This window comes from Esox lucius, chromosome 8 (assembly GCF_011004845.1).
Source record: "Esox lucius isolate fEsoLuc1 chromosome 8, fEsoLuc1.pri, whole genome shotgun sequence".
NCBI classification, from domain to species: Eukaryota; Metazoa; Chordata; class Actinopteri; order Esociformes; family Esocidae; genus Esox; species Esox lucius.
The window spans coordinates 18,065,751-18,084,358 of NC_047576.1; the positions used below are offsets into that span (position 1 = coordinate 18,065,751).

The following is an 18,608-nucleotide window of genomic DNA, read 5'->3' on the forward strand; positions in this document are numbered from 1 at the left end:
ACCATTTAAGGGTTAAAGAAAAACTAACAGGTCTGTGAGAGCTGGAATTCTTACTGGTTGGTAGGTGATCAAATACTCATGTCATGCAATAAAATGCTAATTAATTATTAAAAAAATCATACAATGTGATTTTCTGAATTTTTGTTTTAGATTCCATCTCTCACAGTTGAAGTGTACCTATGATAAAAAGTACAGACCTCTACATGCTTTGTAAGTAGGAAAACCTGCAAAATAGGCAGTGTATCAAATACTTGTTCTCCCCACTGTAGGTGAGTTTTAGTGAGGCTAAATCAGTGCCATTCTTCTTGACCATGGCCTTCTGTTTCTGTGAGACAAATTAAAAGAAAAGTTACAAATGTATGCTTATTTGACTATATCAAATATTATTATTTGACTTTATAAAGAAAAAAATTACTGCTTTTCTATCCTTCAGCGGGTGAAACCTAAAGAATGCATCTGCCTTTTATTTTGCTCTGAAAAAAATGAATATTCCTTCTCAACAGAGATCAATACTGACTGCCTCTCTACTAATCCACCACATTCCTGTATCTCCCCTTTATCTTGGCACGTTTCTAGCAGGGCTCCGGTGGGATGGAAAGTGGCACTGGCTTGCCCTGTCTGTCTTGTCCAGACTGGAGGTGTATGCTCACTGGAAACTACTGAAGAGTACACCCTGGAATAACTCCCAGCCTGGAGGTATCCACCCAGGGCCCCACTCTGATGGGAGGTGCTACCCAGCTGTACCACACACCTTTTACCGTAAGCCCACTGCTTTTCTGACCCCCGTGCTACATTCCTCACACCGGCCCCAGCCCTCCTCCCACCTTGGGTGAATGAGGGGGATAGACCTGAAAGGACGGCAGGCTCTGTGTGAAGTTCATTGTCACGTTTTTGGGTGGAATGTTTGGTTGGATTAATCAGAGGACAGGACAAACTAACTTGGCAATGTACCCTGATTATTCATATCTTCTTTTACAGTTAGTAATATAATTTTATCTTAGAAATTGATTCATTACTTCCATTTGAACTGATATCGCTCTTGATGATATAATCGTTTTTATATGCATTTAAAATATAATTGGAATTTTGTATATTTTACTGGCAATTGTTCTTTTTTTTTTATATGAAATGCCCTTCTGACAAGTCTTCACAAATGCAGCTCTGCGTTAAATGCATAGAAATCAAGGAAAAAACATCATTACATTGTGTTTCTTGGTCCTGTATGGCTGGTGCATGCTGTGGACACAGGCAGGCGTATGGTGTATAGTGTGGGTGGTCTCTGAGTCCAGCCATCCTTCATCCTGGCCCACGTCAGTGACATGACCTGTATGGATGACGCTGCTTCTGGCTCACTGCTTACCTGCATGTATAAAATGTCCGGTACCCAATCACCCTGTCCTTCATTGCTCTAAACAGCACCAACACATACCTCACACTATAACAACTTGCAATCCTCTCTGTAAACCACTGACTAATTTACATGGAATATACATATTTTCAGTAAATGATCTGGCGGATTCTGGTCTGCCTGTCTGGAGCCACCACATGACACAGGAAGTGGACCGTGGTTGAAGGCTTTTTTTCCCTGGTGGTTCGGTCACAGCAATGGCCTGTGAAAGCCAGCCCAGCACTGGGCCTTCAGCAGGGAGGGGTCTGGTCTAGCCCTGTGTGTGTGGGAGTGAGACAGGGAGACCGACTCTTACTACAGTCAGAGGGATCCGCTGCCAGCATCTGTCAAGTCCGCAGTGATGCAGGGCCTTGTCACTGCTCTGCTGCTGTTATGCTATGTAAGTTCAAATCCTCTACTATCAACTCTGATTTTATAGATTTGCGAGGAACAGGAAATAGCTGAACATTATTAAATGTGTTATAAAATAGCGATTGATGGGATGTGAAACAATGCTTGCATACAGATTCGTGCTCTGTTGTACTCTGAAATGGTATCATGTCTTACTGGTAAGCCTGTGATGAGTGCTATTGCAATATAAGACAGAAGGTAAATCCGACATGGGTGTTTTGATTTGTTCCCGGTCAGTGCCTTGGCAGTGGCATACGAGGCCTGGTCACTAACAGTGCAATTTTTGCAGAATCTAATTCATTTCCAACCTGTTTAATTGGGACTGACCTTCCTGTCAGAGTATAGCATTGCTTACTTTTTTAGATTCTTTATGGGTTTTTGGCAAATGCAAATGTATTCACCACTCTTTCCTGCATCTTGATGTGGTGGGTACACAGTGTCCAGCCATTGGGAGAAATATGCCCTGGATCAAGCCTGAGGCCTTTTTACATGTGCATGTGAGTGAATGGGAGTGGACAGTGAGATTTTCACATTTGCAAGACAAGTCTCATAAATCGTGGGGTAAAAGCTGGCAAGCCCAAACCCTTAGTAATATTACCTCTGTTCGAAAAGATTTAATTCTTTATGCAATCTTAAACAGAATAGGTGTAATATTACAATGTAATACAGCATCTTTCTGTTTTTGGCGTTTGGCCTTGACATTTCAGTGCAAAAGAGGCATGAACTGAAAACTCTGAATATGATTTAGTACTTAGTTCAGCAATGATTGGCATCTCCAAGGCAACATAATACATTCATTTGGTAGTGGATTCTACTCAGTTTTATTGTTGCATATTTCCCATTTACTCATAAAATCATAGTCCACTACATAAAACTATTTTAAAAAAGTCCTCAGTGTTTTTAAATTACAATCACTATTAGCTGTTTGACATTTGAAGACATAAAGCTTTGTGTTACAGGCAAGGCCCATTCCTCTTCCACCTCACATCAATGGGGCTATTTTGCTTTTTAGTCATTCCTGTTGGACACTGTATACTTAAATTACTACCCTGGTGCAATAAAAGACACCGTCTGGGATAACATTCTGGGATAACATTCTGCTGTTAATACCCAAATACAGCCCCTTGTTCAACCATTTCTTGAATATAGATATAGCTAGAGGAAAGGCTTAAGTGGGATGCTGCCTGGCTGAGTTAGACCTGTAACTCATGTAAGCTGCCATGGCCACGTGACCAGGATGCACTTACCAGTTGCCTGTGAGTTGGCCCCTTACACGCGGTCAGGGCCAAAGCAATGGGGCTCATTGCTACTTGAACTATGGAGTTGTACTGTCATTGTATGACATCATCAAGCACAGACTGCCATTCAGTCTGCAGAGTCCTGTCCACTTCTCATTGGTTTAGACCATTGACCAAAAGGTTCTCACAACTTTGTTGGGGTACATGTGTGTGACTGTGTGTGATAGTGAGATATCACTATCAGAGTTAAAACATTCTGTTTTCTTGTAAATTCATGTATGTGTTGAGTCGTGAAAGTGAACAGCCAAACAAATCAGTTTACTCATCCAGTGGTAAGCTTTAGCTGTGTTATTAGTTATTTCATCTTAGAGAATTATCGCTTTAGTAAATGTGTATTTAAAATTAATAAATATTTTTGTGAATGTGATTATAAAGAAGGAAGGGCATTCTCTTTAAATAATAATTAAAATATAATTACATAACAACTAAAAACTATCAGCATATGTCTCAGAATATTGATACTGTCCACTTAAGGTTCCCTTAAGATGAGGACCTTGTTATGTTATGAATAGGTCTTGGTTGTGAAATCTTTGATGCTCAATATCACAGAAATATGCTTTGCACAATTAGATATTTAAACTCCAAAGGTCTCAAGAGAAGAATAAAAAATAACCTTTATTGATCATAAGATGTTTTAGTCAGTTATTAGACTTTTTTATTCGTACAAAATACAGGATCATCTTTCCTTTTATCAATATCAAAGGCATTTAGCTGCTAGGATTGCTGCCTTTGCCAGTTATTATATTAGTTTTAGTAAAATTATTCATACCATTTGATTTTCCCAACAAAGCGTCTGTTGTATAAATCAGAAATAGTCCCAGTGATTTTGTCCCAAAACTCTCATGTAAAGAGGAGTTTATGTATTCTCTTGTTCTCAGTTTCATAAATCTCTCTTATCTTTCCCCTGTCTCCCCTCTATCAATAAAGCATGACATGCCCACCAATATAACTCAAACCATTTAAAAGTAAATGGGCATTCAAATAATTGTTTGCAAGACATGAATGTCAGCTTTGAATCATAGGGAAAAAAGAAACCCAGACACATCAGAGACACAGTGATCCAATGCTGATGATTAGGGAAAGTCAACATAGCAACAGTCACTGTTTTGTTTCTGTTTCCAGGGCACTGTCAACCAGGTGACCTTTACAATGGCTGACCCGACCGCAGCCAAACTGCTCTGTGAAGACGACCATGCCCCCTGCATCCTTTACAGAAACAAATGGGTATGGTCCACCCAGGTGTTTATTTGTAGGGCCTGAATTAATAACCAATAAAGCTTTATGCAAATGTATTTTTTGTGTGACACCAATGGTTGGGATTTTAACTGCGCCACAACTCGTCTGTTGGGAGGCTCCATCAGTTGTAAAAACGGTCTCCGTGAGTTTGCAAGGTTAATGAGAGGAATAAATAGTTTTTATTTTGGACTCAAACTCGACTCTTAATGATCTTCCTGGATTTTTTTTTAAGTAGGGTGGCCTTCTTTTAAGTCCTCTTCAAAAAATGTGGCATAGTCCTACGCCAAGCACATTGGTTTCTTTATAAAGCATATATATTCCTCATTGAAATATTGACTAGATTCTTCATTGAAATCTAAAAATAAAATGAAATGTTAAATGTTTTAATTTCTCTCCAGGAAAAAGTGGTTGCAGATGATGAAGAGGTACTTGGTCAAGTTACGACCTGGGCATCATTCAGAAAGGAAGATCCCTCAGGAAGTAAGTTTCATGGACCTGCTCTGAGTGATCAGACTGCAGTGCAGAACAAGAGCACTGACCGACGGACACAAACCTTGACATCCAGAAGAACACAGCCAGGACCAGAGAAACTGAGAAGGACTAGAGGAATTACCCCAGAAATAGACTTATTAACTATTCCTCATGAGATTGGAAGCCCGAATGAAACCTCTACACTGCAGGGTGATGATGAAGCAAAAATAGCTAGACATGTAGTTAAATATGTACATCTTGCAGCTGATACCTTGTCAGAGTTCCCCCTTTCTGCCCCTGACAGACCATCTAAGAGGGACAGGTCTAGTGAACAGGGGTCCCACTCTGAACTCCATTCACTGGAAGATATCAAAAAGACACATAGTGAAAACAACACGGCGTCTTCACGTACTACCAGACCCATTCATCAGCCATACCAAACCAATACGTCCAGTTATATCTCTGAAATCAAATCTCCAGTATTACCCTCTCAGACAGTGGAGACAGCCCTTCTCAGTCCCACCGCATGGTCTGAAAACCCCACTGAACCGGCCCTTCTGGGCTGGGAGGCAGATGGAGGAGAATCAGTAGTTTCAGAGAAGACAATATTAATGAGGTTAGATGATGTAGAGATTCCACCTGAAACCAAAAAGGCCTTTGGGCCCGGAAGACAAAGTGGGTCTTTAGAACGCACTATACAAGCCAACCTTTCAGAAACCAAGAGTATAGGTCAGGAGATGCTGAAATCAGTTTTGATTACTCCTCGTCCAGTGTCACCTGCTGAGAATAGCACTGTCACATGGAGAAAGATCGTTGCAGAGGCTTCTCTGCCCAGCAGTTTGGCTACAAAAGCAAATCACACTGATATCCCTTTCACATCAGCTGATGGTGAAGCTTCTAACCAGAGACAAAAGGAGAGTAAAAATATGACAAAGACTTCGACAGAGGCTGGACATGTTGTTGAGAAGTGGGATTTGGTTTTACCTGAAGTAAAGTCATTACCAGTGGATACAGAGGTGCACACCAAAACGGAGTCAGAAAACAAAATGAACACAGAAACAAAAATAGAAGATGTGGATGACCTCAGTGGTAAGGTAGCAGAGATAAAGGATGTGGATGACCTCAGTGGTAAGGTACCAGAGATAAAGGATGTGGATGACCTCAGTGGTAAGGTACCAGAGATAAAGGATTTGGATGTAGCCGACAGCAAGTTGGCACACAACAGAACACAAGTCAACACAAAACAGCTCAAAAACATTGGGGGAACTGCAAAAAACAAAGTTCTAACTGAGCTTATGTCCCAGAAGCAGAGAGGATCGAAGCATAAACTGTCACCTACCCATCCACCTTCTGCCCACGTTCCAGGTAAAGTACACAGCATGTGCCCTTCGGCACTGTACCCTCACAGCATGCAGAGGGAGGGCACCCTTCTGGCTCTCTGTGGCTCGGGTTTCCTCAGAGAGTCGAGAGGTCAAAGGGTGATCTCCATGGCAACAGTTGAGGCGGGGCCACAACCACTGAAACAGCATCTGTCTCTGAAAGCACTGAGGATTCTGTAGGAGTCCAAGATGAACACCCTGTCCATTCCTGTCATTTCAGGCAGTTATCAACCAAGACCCACTCTCAGAGAGCAAGTGACAACTTACAGGCCACGACTTCGAGGGCAACAGGTAAAATATGCCATTGATAGAGATTCAAATCACACAAAAATACTTTAAGTATGTTAGCTGTCTAAAGCATAATGATGATGTAATAGAATGTTTTGGGGCGCACACATTGGAGACTAAAACATTCATTCCTTATTTTTGGTCTTTGAACAAAAACATTACCATACTAAAGAATGTCCTTGATATTTTCAACCAATCTACATGGAAGTGAAGCAACTCTGAACACCCAGGAAAATACTGGTTGGTTTGCTACCTCATCCAGTCCATTGAACACCATACACACAATGCAAGCCAAAAAAACAAGACCATTCAGGGAACCCTAGACGTTTCACAATTGTGTTATAGCCCTAAGCTAAATCCGTTGTGCTAGCTCTGGAACGTCTCTAGGGGTCCCCGAAGAGAAGTTTGAGAATCATTTGAATATTCCCAAGAATATCTTCAACACAATAACGCTGCAGCGTTATGAAAGGATATCTATTCTCAGTGCAGGATGACCAGACACTTACCCACTACTGCAAGCCAATAGTGGCTGAAGATCATGTGTGAATGAGTTTGGTTGAAGCTTATTGAATTAAGCCCAGGGTGTTGCTGAAGGAATTGGGTCATTCACGTCCACTGCAAAGGCCTTACGCATGGGGCTTGGCCTATTATGCTGCATGTATAGAGAGAAATTGCCCATATTGAAAGAGGGAGGGAAAATGCAGGAGGGAGGGATGACGCTGTTCATCATCTGTATAGCCGGCAGGAGTCTGCAATAAATGAAAGTTCAACAAAGCTATACACTTGCCTCCTCCAGTGGTTGGTTTTGGAATTGCAACATCTAAGTTCTCCTGTACGTTAAGCAGCGGACATAGGAAACGACTGGGATATTTTACTTAAACATGTTTAGTATTTTGTTCATTATTCCACTGGTGAGTCACATTTTCAAGAGAAAAATTTTAAACTTGATTGCTCACATGCAAATGTTTTTACTGTATAATGAATAAAGTAACAAAATGCTAAAAGATACTTGAGTAAAATATCCCTTTAATTTATCAAGAAAGGGAGACATGATTTTCTTTTGAACCCAAATAGTATTTTGAAAGGAATAGAGAACTGGGATATTTGTCAATTGCACAAGTATAACCAAAATAGAGCTACAAATAATACTTCTGAATTCAGAGAATAAAGAGAATGGATTTTGTTTTTGCCAGGGACTTCAAGGCCCACCGGGTTTGACTGGACTGCCTGGGCCAAAGGGGGATAAAGTATGTGTTCAAACAAAATCTCATGTATTCATAAGGGACATATGATCGTCTTAATGGCTTTGTATTTACTGGAAACTCTGTATTCTTTGTGCTCAGAAGATTCCTATTTATACATGATAGTGGGCTTGCCCATGTGACCATTTTGTGGAAGTCCATAAAACACTGGTGTGTTTTGTGACAGGGCTACGCTGGTGGGATGGGCCGGACTGGACTCACAGGCTACCGAGGCCCCGTCGGCCCACCAGGGATGCCCGCCATCATAGTGTTCAAAACCTCTGAGGAAGAGTGGAGGGATTTCAAGGTGCTGTTTTACTGTTTCTCATAGTGCACACCAAAAGCTTACATTGCGTGTTTGTTTGGGTAAATTATTATAAATGTGATTATATTTCACCATACCACAGCTGGTTCTATGCCCGGACTTGTGATTTGTGAGTGACCCTTCAAAAGTTGTGTGTGCTGTTCTCTTCCAGAAAAAGAAATTCTACAAAAAGCTAGTTGCAACTTGGCCGGTAGGTGATCAGGCTCTATACAGAGAGAGATGGTGTTATTGGAGGCGGCGTAGCGACCAAACCTCGTAGGAGTCTAGATCACTGTCTGTAATTCTTTCAAATGTTTTTCATGATGAAGCCACAGAGTAAAAAACACAATTAAACACAATGGTGCAGAAAATGAACAATCAAAACGAGAACGTTATAAAAAAAAAAGGCTAACCATTTTTTTTATGAATCACAACTTGTCACAGATACCTAGACCACATCGCCCATCCGGGGATTAATGACGCATATCAAATAAACTGTATAACATCAGATTAGAAGACCATTATATAGATAGACCATTTTCGTTTTTGAAATAATTTCACAGTCTGTCCTGTACATCATTTAGAATGTTGGTTGTTTATCCTCAGAGATTAAAGGGCCCTCCAGGACTACCTGGCCCCCCCGGAGATCCTGGACCTCCTGTGGGTATAAGCTGTAACAATATCAGTAGCCCATTACTCACTAATGGACAATTTGAATTGACACCTGTCACACTCAACACTTGTTTACTGATAGCTAAGGTTGTTTTTATTCCAGGGACCACCAGGAATCACTGGAAAACAAGGAAAGAAAGGAGATCAAGGGAAAATCGTAGGTATCTCAGTTTCTTCTGAATTTGATCAATGTCTCGGGCGAGCCACAGCTGAGTGGGAACTCATAGGGCCATGTGGCTCTGTAATTTGAGCTTGGTGCTTGCAAAGCCAGGATTGTGGGTTCAATTCCCTAGGGGGACAAGTGCAAATAAGTACGAAAATACATGCACTAACTAATGTGATTTATCTGGATAAGAGAGTATGCTGACTGACGGAAATGTGATCAGCTCGTTTTTATTATACATTCATTACAGCTGACAGCTCCAACAATGAGAACAGCATCAGTTAAGTCAGCCTATATGTTTGAATGTCAACGTTAAATTCTATTGCTTTGACTCAGATCTAAAAGCACGCATGGCAGTGAGGTGAAGTTAACCCACCTGCTGTTTCCATTTTCCCTCCTCTGCTATCCCAGAGTGTTAACCACACTTATAATAGGATTGCTCTAAGATGAGTGAAATGAGTGCTTCCACACCACAGTATCATAGCAACACCAACGTCAGGCCAGAGGCCAAGACTGCTCTCATTAGAATGCACTGGAGATCTGAGCCTAAAAGCTACATACTGCTTTTGCTTTCAGCACTTTGGTCTGTAATGCAGCAGCACCATCAAGTATATGAGAAATTCTTGCGAGTGCCTGAAGTGTCACTGATTCACCACACCGTAGCTGGACCTGTTTTTCAGTGATCAGCTGTCAAAAGCAGAGATTTAGCAAGGTTTTATAGGATGTTTATGGGCTTTTGTAGCTCGTTTCAGTGTTTGTCTTCCTGTTTAATTGAGCAGAGAAAAATGGAACATACCCAAATATATGCTTGACATTTTTATACTTTTATATTGACTGAATTTTAAAAACATATTCAACACAAGTGATGCCATTCCAATACCCAAATACCCATTCATCTGAAATGCATCACTGCTAGTTGCTCTTTTTGTCCTGGCACAGTGTAACTGCCGTGATGCCCAGCCGTGCCAGGCTGTCTCAGACAGACGGTGGCAATGTTGGCACCACATAGGCCAGCAGACTGGGCAAACTGTCTGTAACTGAGTGCCAGTAAACCTAGCAAATAGTCTGAAAGAACAACTTCCACCACAGTGTTACCTCAGCTAAGCTTTAGTTGAGATCCAAAAATATGTTTTTATGATTTACCTTAACACAACACTTGGGGTTTTTATCATTAACTTATGGTAATTCACCCTTGCTAGGGAAACACTGTACCCTCACATTCTCTCTGCTTTTTAGAGTCTATAAACCTTGCCCAAAAACACCACTTGTTGGCTTAAAAAATGAATGGAAGATTTCCATTTGTAAGGGAAAGCATTGTCATTAATGTGTTACCCATTGGAGTCGTTACCTGAACATCTGACATTATAATCATTTTCACATTACATTAGTTTTATCTAGTTGAATGAGACTTTTTTACAAGTGGATTTATGTGCCTTTCAGGCCAGGACACTTGCCAAAGTGCTGCTAGCACATTTGTTGAGCCTCACCGTATACCTCTGGCCCAGAGAGAGTTTTTCATTATATTATGCAAATAGAAAATAGTATTTACATATTATGTTAATGTTATTTAAATAGCTTTGTGATCAGGAAAATTGTTGCAGTGTATACAAACTGTAAATCTCCTACCACCCCAACCTCTGTATTCCAGGGGCTTCCTGGATCACCAGGAATACCCGGGCCTCCAGGACGACCTGGGAATGATGGGATTGATGGTATGGATTCTGATGATGGCCCACCAGGCCCACCCGGGGAAAAGGTATGTTACCTACAGAGGAAGGAGGGTTCAATGCATTTTATGTTAATAAGGACCATTCAGGTGTCATTGTTGACAGACTCCTCTACTCGTCCTAACAGGGTCTCCAGGGTTACAGAGGAGAGAAGGGAATTAAGGGGGAGCTGGGTGAGTGGGTAAGAATTGCTAGAACTTTTAATGTTGTGTAGATAATGCGCGATAAGGCCTAAGAGTGTGCGGTATGTGACCAAAATACCACGACTGTTCTTAAACACAACTTAAAGGGCTGTTCTTAAACATAACTTCAGCGCAGTCTGATTGGATACAACGCAATAGCTGTGATATACTGGCCTTAAAAAAAAAACCTGGAGGTGCTATATTGCTGTTATAAACTGGTTACCAATGTAAATAGAACAGTTTAAAGGAAGGTTTTGTCATACCCATAGTACATCGATTGATTTACCAAAGCCAATTCATATTTAGGGCTCAAACCAGAAACTTTAACATTTTGTGTAACATAAAAAAACACCAAGATGTATTAGTGGACATATATAGTTCCAGCCCAAAGTTCAAACTGTTGACTGGTACTTTATATGAAAGTCAAATTTATAAAATGAATGGTTTTAAGCTGGGGCAAACATCATAATGTAAGGTCTGACCATATAGGTTTTTATCTTGAGGGCCAGCTGCAATATGCCCTGAGACTTTCCACAATTGGGTTCTGCAATAAATAGTATGCTAGACATTTCTTTGATACTGTAGAAGTATTGCCACCAATTTGAAAGCAATTCTGTGTCCTGTTCAGGGTTATGAAGGAGAACCAGGACAACAGGGAAACAGAGGCAGAAAAGGAGATAAGGTAAGAATGGGCACCAAGAAAGTGCTGTTACTGGTGATAGTATAATTGTTTTGATGCCAGTGTGAGATGTTTGCTTCCCAACATTGATTTCTTTTCCAATTCTGTTTATGGAGCTGGAAGGACTTGCAGAACCAGATGTCCACCACTCATTCCACTCCAATACACATAGTTCAGTAGCCTTACGAGTATCGGTCAAAAAGTGTTCCACATTACCTCAGAAGGTGACCATGTTTATCCATTTATACTATACAGTATATCTGACGTAAATCTGGGTCATCTATATGAAATAAATTCTTGTTCATTTATAAGAAACTATTGTAGTGTAATAACAACAGAAGTGTTCTCACACTCCAAGGAGAATATCATTATTTCCAGTACTGATTTTAGATCATACATCTTTGGCCAATTTGTGTCACTGTCCAAATATTTATGGATGGCACTGTATTTTGGAGCTTGCATAAGTATAATGGGTGCACTGCATAATACTGTACAGACTGGCAAATCAAAAAGGATTTTAACCACTTCATTATAATTTCCATTTTATTTGTTGCAGTGCAGAATCAACTCCCACATTAAGATTTAAATTGTTTAACCTTAACTTCCTGCGCAATCCAAAAATGGACATGGGGATGTATGGAGTGACTGGTGATAAAGAAAATAATAGATATTATTATCTTATTAGTATTAGTTTGTAATTACATTATTTACAAAAACAGAGAAAAACTAAATACAAGTCAGTGTTCCTGCAATGTTCACAAACAATAACTACATTTAAATGCAATATAAAAAAATATATTGCTGGTACAGGTTGCTTTTTTATTAATCTTTCTGTTGTCAAAATCTATTATCCATTACAAATGCTTTGTAGTATCGTGTCTTTTAAAATGTCAAGTCAACAATAAAAACAATGAAACATAAAACATACTATCACCATTTGTCTGTACATTCATGTATTACCATTAGTATTTAGCATCTACCAGCAATAACTATGGTATATTAAACTAAAAAAGGGAATCATAAGGGGTTACAGTAAATTATATTAATACGTTACAGAGAGAGCTTTCTGTACTAGCAGTGTCATTTCATGCTGCTCCAGGCCAATGCTAAACAATGCTACCAACATTTTGCATGCAAAACCATCAAACAAAAGTACTGAGCTGGTTTTCACTTAATTAGAACTCCCTTTGAACACTGCCTACTAAATGGACAATATAGTTATGTGATCTAATTCTTTTGAGAGTCGTATTGTACTTTTGCCCATTCCAAACCTGAATTAACAGTGTAGAATGAGATGAGTGTTGTTCACTATCAGACATTCTCTAGATTGTTTTGTTAGTGGCGTTTAACGTTTGCTAAAGTTTGCTGTAAAATATTGACATCTATCTTATTGACATTTATATCAACACTGATTAAGGAATTATTTTAAAGTTTATATTGGTTTTCAACATTACATTCTGACTTTTAAATGTAGTTCTAATTTACTGACATTGTTGTTGTCAGGGAAATAAAGGAAACCGTGGACTCATAGGGATCACTGGATATATAGTGAGTAATAACTAACTAACATCCCCTCTAACTAAAAGCAGCAATTCTAGATGATAACTAACCCTTCCTTGATTAGCATCTCTAAATGTCAGTTTTCAAAACTATGTTTAGTTAAAGTACTTTGTTGACACTGCAAACCTGGCCTAACCCTCTTGATACATGTGCTTGTATACATCAGCTGTTTGATACTGAAGCTGTGTTAACTATGAACAGACTGAAGTATGTTGACTGTTTAAATGGTTCCTTTCATGCTGTGGTCTGTGTAGGGAATAACTGGACCCAGAGGACAACTGGGCTTCCCAGGAACATCAGGACCTACCGTAAGTGTCACGGTTGTCTGTGAACAGTTACAGTCATTATTAACCTGTTCCTCAAAAGAATCCACCTGTCTTCTTAAAGATGTCTGCTCTGTCTTGAGAGTTTTTCTGTTTTTAAGGGAGACATCGGTTTCGTTGGGTTCGTCGGATCGCCTGGCCCTCCTGTAAGTGACCCTGCTTCACTTTTTTGGATCATACAATGGAAACCAAGTCCTACAAGCCACTTATATTAACCTAATAATGACATTTTTAGGGCATAATGGGGCCAAGAGGACCGATCGGAGTCCCAGGAGTCAATGGACCACCAGTAAGAACAAACTGTCGCATTATGTTTTAGTTATTGTGACAGATGTGTCAACAGCGCTGTCCAATCTCTCCATCTATTATTAGGGCCAACCAGGTGAACTAGGCCTAAGGGGAGCTGTTGGACCTCTGGTGAGAATCCAACTTCCTGAATTGAAAGATAAATTGAACTCACCTCTAATATTGTCACCCAGGTTCAAGTCTTATTCTGGTATTGCGCTTTTGTTTCATATACCAGGGAGAGCCAGGTTCTAGTGGGAATGTTGGATTCCCTGGTGTTCGTGGGCCTCAGGTTTGAATGATTATATTGATACACATACTTTTCAAAATGTGAACTACAGTTTATATCTGAGCTAGCCTAAGTTTATGTCACATTTATGCTCTGGATTCACTAAAGCAAAGGATGAATATATTGGTTTTGTCCACAGGGAGAAATAGGTGGAGATGGACCTGCCGGTCCAAAAGGGGATCCTGTGAGTGTCAGTTGATTATTTTGAGAGTTTTCATTGACTGTGTTTACTCACTGACTGTGTTTACCAATTTTATCACCAATTGGTCTCTCTGAAGAGAGAAGGCCTGTGGTAATTGGTCCAAATGAAAGGAAAAACAGCAATAAGTTGACAGCCTGCATACACATAGCAAAGAAATAAACAAGAAATGCTTCTTCTTAAATCCATGTTTTGACGTAAGCTTAAAAACAAAGATCGTATTTGGCTACATTTTGGATTTGAAGCGGAACTCACATTTTGTTTGGAAGTTGGATTCAGTGGACCATGAGGTGAACTTAAAGTATAATCTTTTGTATTTCATTCAGTCAAATGTTTGTGTTTATTAACAGGGGGAAGCAGGTGATGAGGGGGACATAGGTGAACCAGGACCCCCTGGACTTAATGTATGTTTACATTTTTTTATTCCTGAAATGCTAGATGTTTATGTTTAATAAATCCAATTGTAAAGTTATTTTTCCTGTTATACCAGGGAGCCAATGGCAAGCCAGGAAAAACTGGACCCTCAGGTGATCCAGTAAGATTACTTAAAGCAATTTATTTTCTTAAATTAAAACAATCTTTGTTTGCACACCTGTGAAGTAACAGGGAAATTTCACATGGTCAAATAACACATTCATTTTGTAGATTTAGCCCTTTTAACCAATCAGTGTGCTTAAACTTTATGCCAAAGTCAGGTTTTCTTACAACTTAATACTTACCTATTAGCCATTCACCTGCAGCATAGCACCCTGCATCCAACTGCTGGCATGCTATTAAACTAAGCAGGGTCGGTCTTGGCCTGTTTCTTGATGGTAGACCAGATGCTGCTGATGGTGTTGGAGTGCCAGAAGGTATCCCAGTACCCCAGGGCAGTTAATGGCTACATTTCCAATCTGGCCCTCAAATAATTTAACCTAATCATCCCTGGCTTCCACTTGGCTAAACGTGTTTTTTTTAAGTACTATAGGTACTAAATGTATGCAGTCAACAATGTAAATTGCATACGAGCATCAACTAAATGACTTCAATGTTAATTTACCCTTAGTGTCTATTCTACCCACTTTACTATGTAGCTGCACGTCCTTGTGTGTCCCATTGTCCATGTTTTCCTTCCTGATCTAGGGGATCAAAGCATCAACGAGAGGTGACAAGGGTGATCCTGGAATGAAAGGGGACCGGGTCAGTGAACATTATTGCCATACTACTCAAAGTCCTTGCTGCAGTATATTCAATTCATTATAGTACAAGTGTTAGGTTTATCAATGGGCATATCTTTTAACTTAATGCTTAAGTATGACAGCCTTTCACCTATGTCAATTTGAGCATGAACATGAAGAGAATTTCTAAAATGTTCAACATGTCAATTGCATAGATGTCCAACTGAAATTTGGATTCCTTTTCTTTCCCCATTGATGGGCAGGGTGGACCTGGGCCTCCTGGCCGAAAAGGCTTTAAAGGTAGAGGAGGAGCCTCGGGCACGGTGGGTAATGCAGGACCAGTTGGGCCGCCTGGATTCCCTGGAACCAGAGTAAGTGGAACATCTTTGATCTGGTCATGTGTAGCTCTGTGATAGGACTACAGTCTATTAATTTTATCTTGTTATTCCTTATAATAACTTTGCTTTACCTATCGGTTTCAACAGGGATATGATGGAATCATTGGTGAGAATGGGAAGCAGGGAAAGGACGGGCCAAAGGTAAGAGCAGTCTTATGGTGATTTACAAAGTGGTTCTCTAGATAGACCCATGCATATTAAACACTGACCGTCTGTCTGTGCAGGGTGACAGAGGTCCTACCGGTGGCCTGGGCGTTATTGGACCAAGGGGTGTTAAGGTATTGTATGAGTTCTCTCAATCTACTATAGATTTATCATTCGCTTATTCATCACTTTATCAGTCATTATTCTGGTTGTGTTGGTTCTTCAGTGTGAGATGACATGTTGTTTGTTGGTCTTTCTAAGGGTCGAGAAGGTCGTGCGGGATTTGCTGGCTTGCCAGGGCCTTTTGTAAGTGGAAATAGCATGTCTTCATTTACGAGACCATGCACAGGATCAAAATCATGGAATCCTTCAAAAAGTGGTGAAATACTATTTTTACCTTATGTCATGTAAACACAGATTCCTGAGTTAAGATATATCCGCAAGTTTTATTGATCTTAATGTGTCGGTCTGGTTCACAGGGAGCAGTGGGGAAGATAGGAGACAGAGGACCTGAAGGAGAACCCGGTATTAAGGTCCCTATGTACCAACAGTTCTTTTTCCATGTCTATTCAGGTTGTTATGGTCCATAGGGAACAATTTTCTCACGGTATAAATTTAAACACCAGACCATGGAAAGGTGGAGTTGATGATGTTATAGAGATATTGAGACCTGCTGTCAGTTTTTAAAGGTCTTGTATTTTCATCTGACAACTTGAATCATTCAGGGGAGGCCGGGAATTCCTGGAGTCATTGGAATGAAAGGGATGAAGGTAACCCATGAATGGGATGAAGGTTATGTCTGTTTATTTTAGGTTTATTTGTACTGATTGAAAAAGTGATCGGTTTTTACACACTTGCAAATGTGCCCTAATGAAATGTGCTATTAGACCAAAACAGGAAATCTGAACAACATTTTTCTTCACAGGGACTTCAAGGACCTCTAGGAGGTAGGGGTCTGAATGGACCACATGGGCCCCCGGTAAGATCCCACTGCGCTCCATGTGTTCCACGCGCACAGATGGCCTGCTGTCTTATACACTTGGAGATGTCACGCAAGCGCTTAATGTGGTTTGACCAGTATTTTTGTCCTGTAGGGATCAATTGGAGCATCTGCTTCTGATGGGGATCCTGGACCTACTGGACTCAGGGTAGGCATTATACAACGTATATGTTTTATTGCTGTTGTAGGTTTTTGGGGGCTTTTCTGGCACTATTTCTCTTACTAATGGAAGATATCTCCATATGATTTCATAGGGAATGATGGGGAAGACTGGGACTCCAGGATTTCAAGGCCCAGTAGGAAGGAATGTAAGTATTGTACAATTCTTGGCCAAAAGTGTTCTACCTAGAACCCAAAAGTGTTCTTTAATGTGTTCTCCTACAAGGACAGCCAAATAACTTTTGGAATCCTTTTTTCTAAACATGGTGGTAATATTTTTAACAGGGAGATTCTGGCGGTAGAGGAATTAGTGGAAAGCCAGGAAAGCCAGGGGTCAGAGTAAGTCCAGTCTAAGGTACTCCATAAACACTCCAACTCTTCTGCTTAGCCTTGTCTGACAAAGTGTTGTGTTTGTCAGCATCAATGGAATTTTGCTTTGTACGTTTGTTTCATTATCCTTTGCATAGGGTGCCAAAGGTAAAGAGGGTCCAGTCGGGCCTCCTGGAAATCCTGGACTGAAGGTACCGAAAACACTGTAGAAAATGGATCCCAATAAAGCAACAACAGAGCTATGTAGTGTATTTCAATAGTGATACATAACTTCCTAACATATTTATTTCTGAAGGGGAATAGAGGTCAAGAAGGCCCAAAGGGGAAACGCGGAGGTCCAGTAAGTGTCAAATATGTCTGTTTTTTCCCCAGAGGTTTATGTCTGACTGAACTCGGAGGGAATCTCACAGAGATATTCTCCCATTGTGTTTCAGGGCCTGCAGGGATTGACAGGGATGAAGGGATACAGAGGAGCTCCTGTAAGACTACAACACCTTTTAGTAACTGTAGCACGGTAGATGTTACCATTCAGCCATGTTATTCCTTAACATGTGCAGTGGCACCTGTGGAGTTCCTGGGACCATCAGTATCCCTGGTCTTAACAGTAGCATTACAGACCTCTTAGCATTATTGTGAATGTTGTCCAGTTATATTCAGTGCTATTAGATTTTGTTCATGACCTGCACTGTTTCTACAGGGCATAGCAGGTAATATCGGACCATGGGGTAAAATGGGCTTGCAAGGGCCACCAGGGGACAAGGGGCCCAGAGGAACAATCGGGCCCCAAGGGGTTATTGGTTACCCAGTAAGTTAATTTGAGCTGTTCCCATACATTTTCATGTTTTTTTTGTGTGGAGACAAAGCCAGTGAGTAAAGATAGAGTTTCTGATGAAAGAGCAGTGGGCTGGATTTGTAGGCAATGTTCACCGGAGGCAGTGGTTTAGCCTGATGGACGCCCAAAAAACAAATAACATGTCTATTTAATGGACTACTTTATTCTTCATGGTTTTGTGTTTATGAATGTGCTCACTGTAGGGTAAAGACGGTCCACCAGGAAACATTGGCCCTTTTGGAGATAAAGGTGATAAGGTAAAACTCTCTCTTTACAGGTCATCAACCATCTTTCCTAACTAATCATAGGGTTATTATACACTTCTCGTGTCCTATGTTTGTGCAGGGGTCCATTGGAGCTACTGGACAGAAGGGAGTTGCCGGTGTCGATGGTGAGGAGGTAGATTGATTATACTGTATTGATTATTTTGTCATTATAACAAGATCTAGATCCATTTGGTCCAGGTATAACCTTTTCTACCAAAGAGTGTAATG

At 40.5% G+C, this 18,608-nt stretch overlaps 1 protein-coding gene across 1 annotated transcript in view; it reads left to right on the top strand.

Moving 5' to 3' along the window:
• Positions 1–658: 658 nt before the first annotated feature.
• Positions 659–18,608, top strand: part of si:dkey-21p1.3 (collagen alpha-1(I) chain) — a 28,779-nt gene continuing 10,829 nt past the window's right edge. Inside the window, exons 1-39 of the mRNA XM_020048788.2 lie at positions 659–759; positions 1,604–1,787; positions 4,219–4,320; positions 4,731–4,812; positions 6,403–6,473; positions 7,664–7,717; positions 7,899–8,018; positions 8,188–8,226; positions 8,622–8,675; positions 8,791–8,844; positions 10,499–10,606; positions 10,705–10,758; positions 11,388–11,441; positions 12,942–12,986; positions 13,253–13,306; positions 13,423–13,467; positions 13,557–13,610; positions 13,694–13,738; positions 13,845–13,898; positions 14,035–14,085; positions 14,445–14,498; positions 14,585–14,629; positions 15,217–15,273; positions 15,515–15,622; positions 15,737–15,790; positions 15,874–15,927; positions 16,055–16,099; positions 16,273–16,326; positions 16,519–16,563; positions 16,719–16,772; positions 16,888–16,941; positions 17,048–17,101; positions 17,238–17,291; positions 17,420–17,473; positions 17,578–17,622; positions 17,717–17,761; positions 17,980–18,087; positions 18,318–18,371; positions 18,460–18,513. Coding sequence (XP_019904347.2) covers positions 1,749–1,787; positions 4,219–4,320; positions 4,731–4,812; positions 6,403–6,473; positions 7,664–7,717; positions 7,899–8,018; positions 8,188–8,226; positions 8,622–8,675; positions 8,791–8,844; positions 10,499–10,606; positions 10,705–10,758; positions 11,388–11,441; positions 12,942–12,986; positions 13,253–13,306; positions 13,423–13,467; positions 13,557–13,610; positions 13,694–13,738; positions 13,845–13,898; positions 14,035–14,085; positions 14,445–14,498; positions 14,585–14,629; positions 15,217–15,273; positions 15,515–15,622; positions 15,737–15,790; positions 15,874–15,927; positions 16,055–16,099; positions 16,273–16,326; positions 16,519–16,563; positions 16,719–16,772; positions 16,888–16,941; positions 17,048–17,101; positions 17,238–17,291; positions 17,420–17,473; positions 17,578–17,622; positions 17,717–17,761; positions 17,980–18,087; positions 18,318–18,371; positions 18,460–18,513 — 2,271 coding nt within the window. The 5' untranslated portion in view covers positions 659–759; positions 1,604–1,748. The remainder of the gene's footprint in view (positions 760–1,603; positions 1,788–4,218; positions 4,321–4,730; positions 4,813–6,402; positions 6,474–7,663; positions 7,718–7,898; positions 8,019–8,187; positions 8,227–8,621; positions 8,676–8,790; positions 8,845–10,498; positions 10,607–10,704; positions 10,759–11,387; positions 11,442–12,941; positions 12,987–13,252; positions 13,307–13,422; positions 13,468–13,556; positions 13,611–13,693; positions 13,739–13,844; positions 13,899–14,034; positions 14,086–14,444; positions 14,499–14,584; positions 14,630–15,216; positions 15,274–15,514; positions 15,623–15,736; positions 15,791–15,873; positions 15,928–16,054; positions 16,100–16,272; positions 16,327–16,518; positions 16,564–16,718; positions 16,773–16,887; positions 16,942–17,047; positions 17,102–17,237; positions 17,292–17,419; positions 17,474–17,577; positions 17,623–17,716; positions 17,762–17,979; positions 18,088–18,317; positions 18,372–18,459; positions 18,514–18,608) is intronic.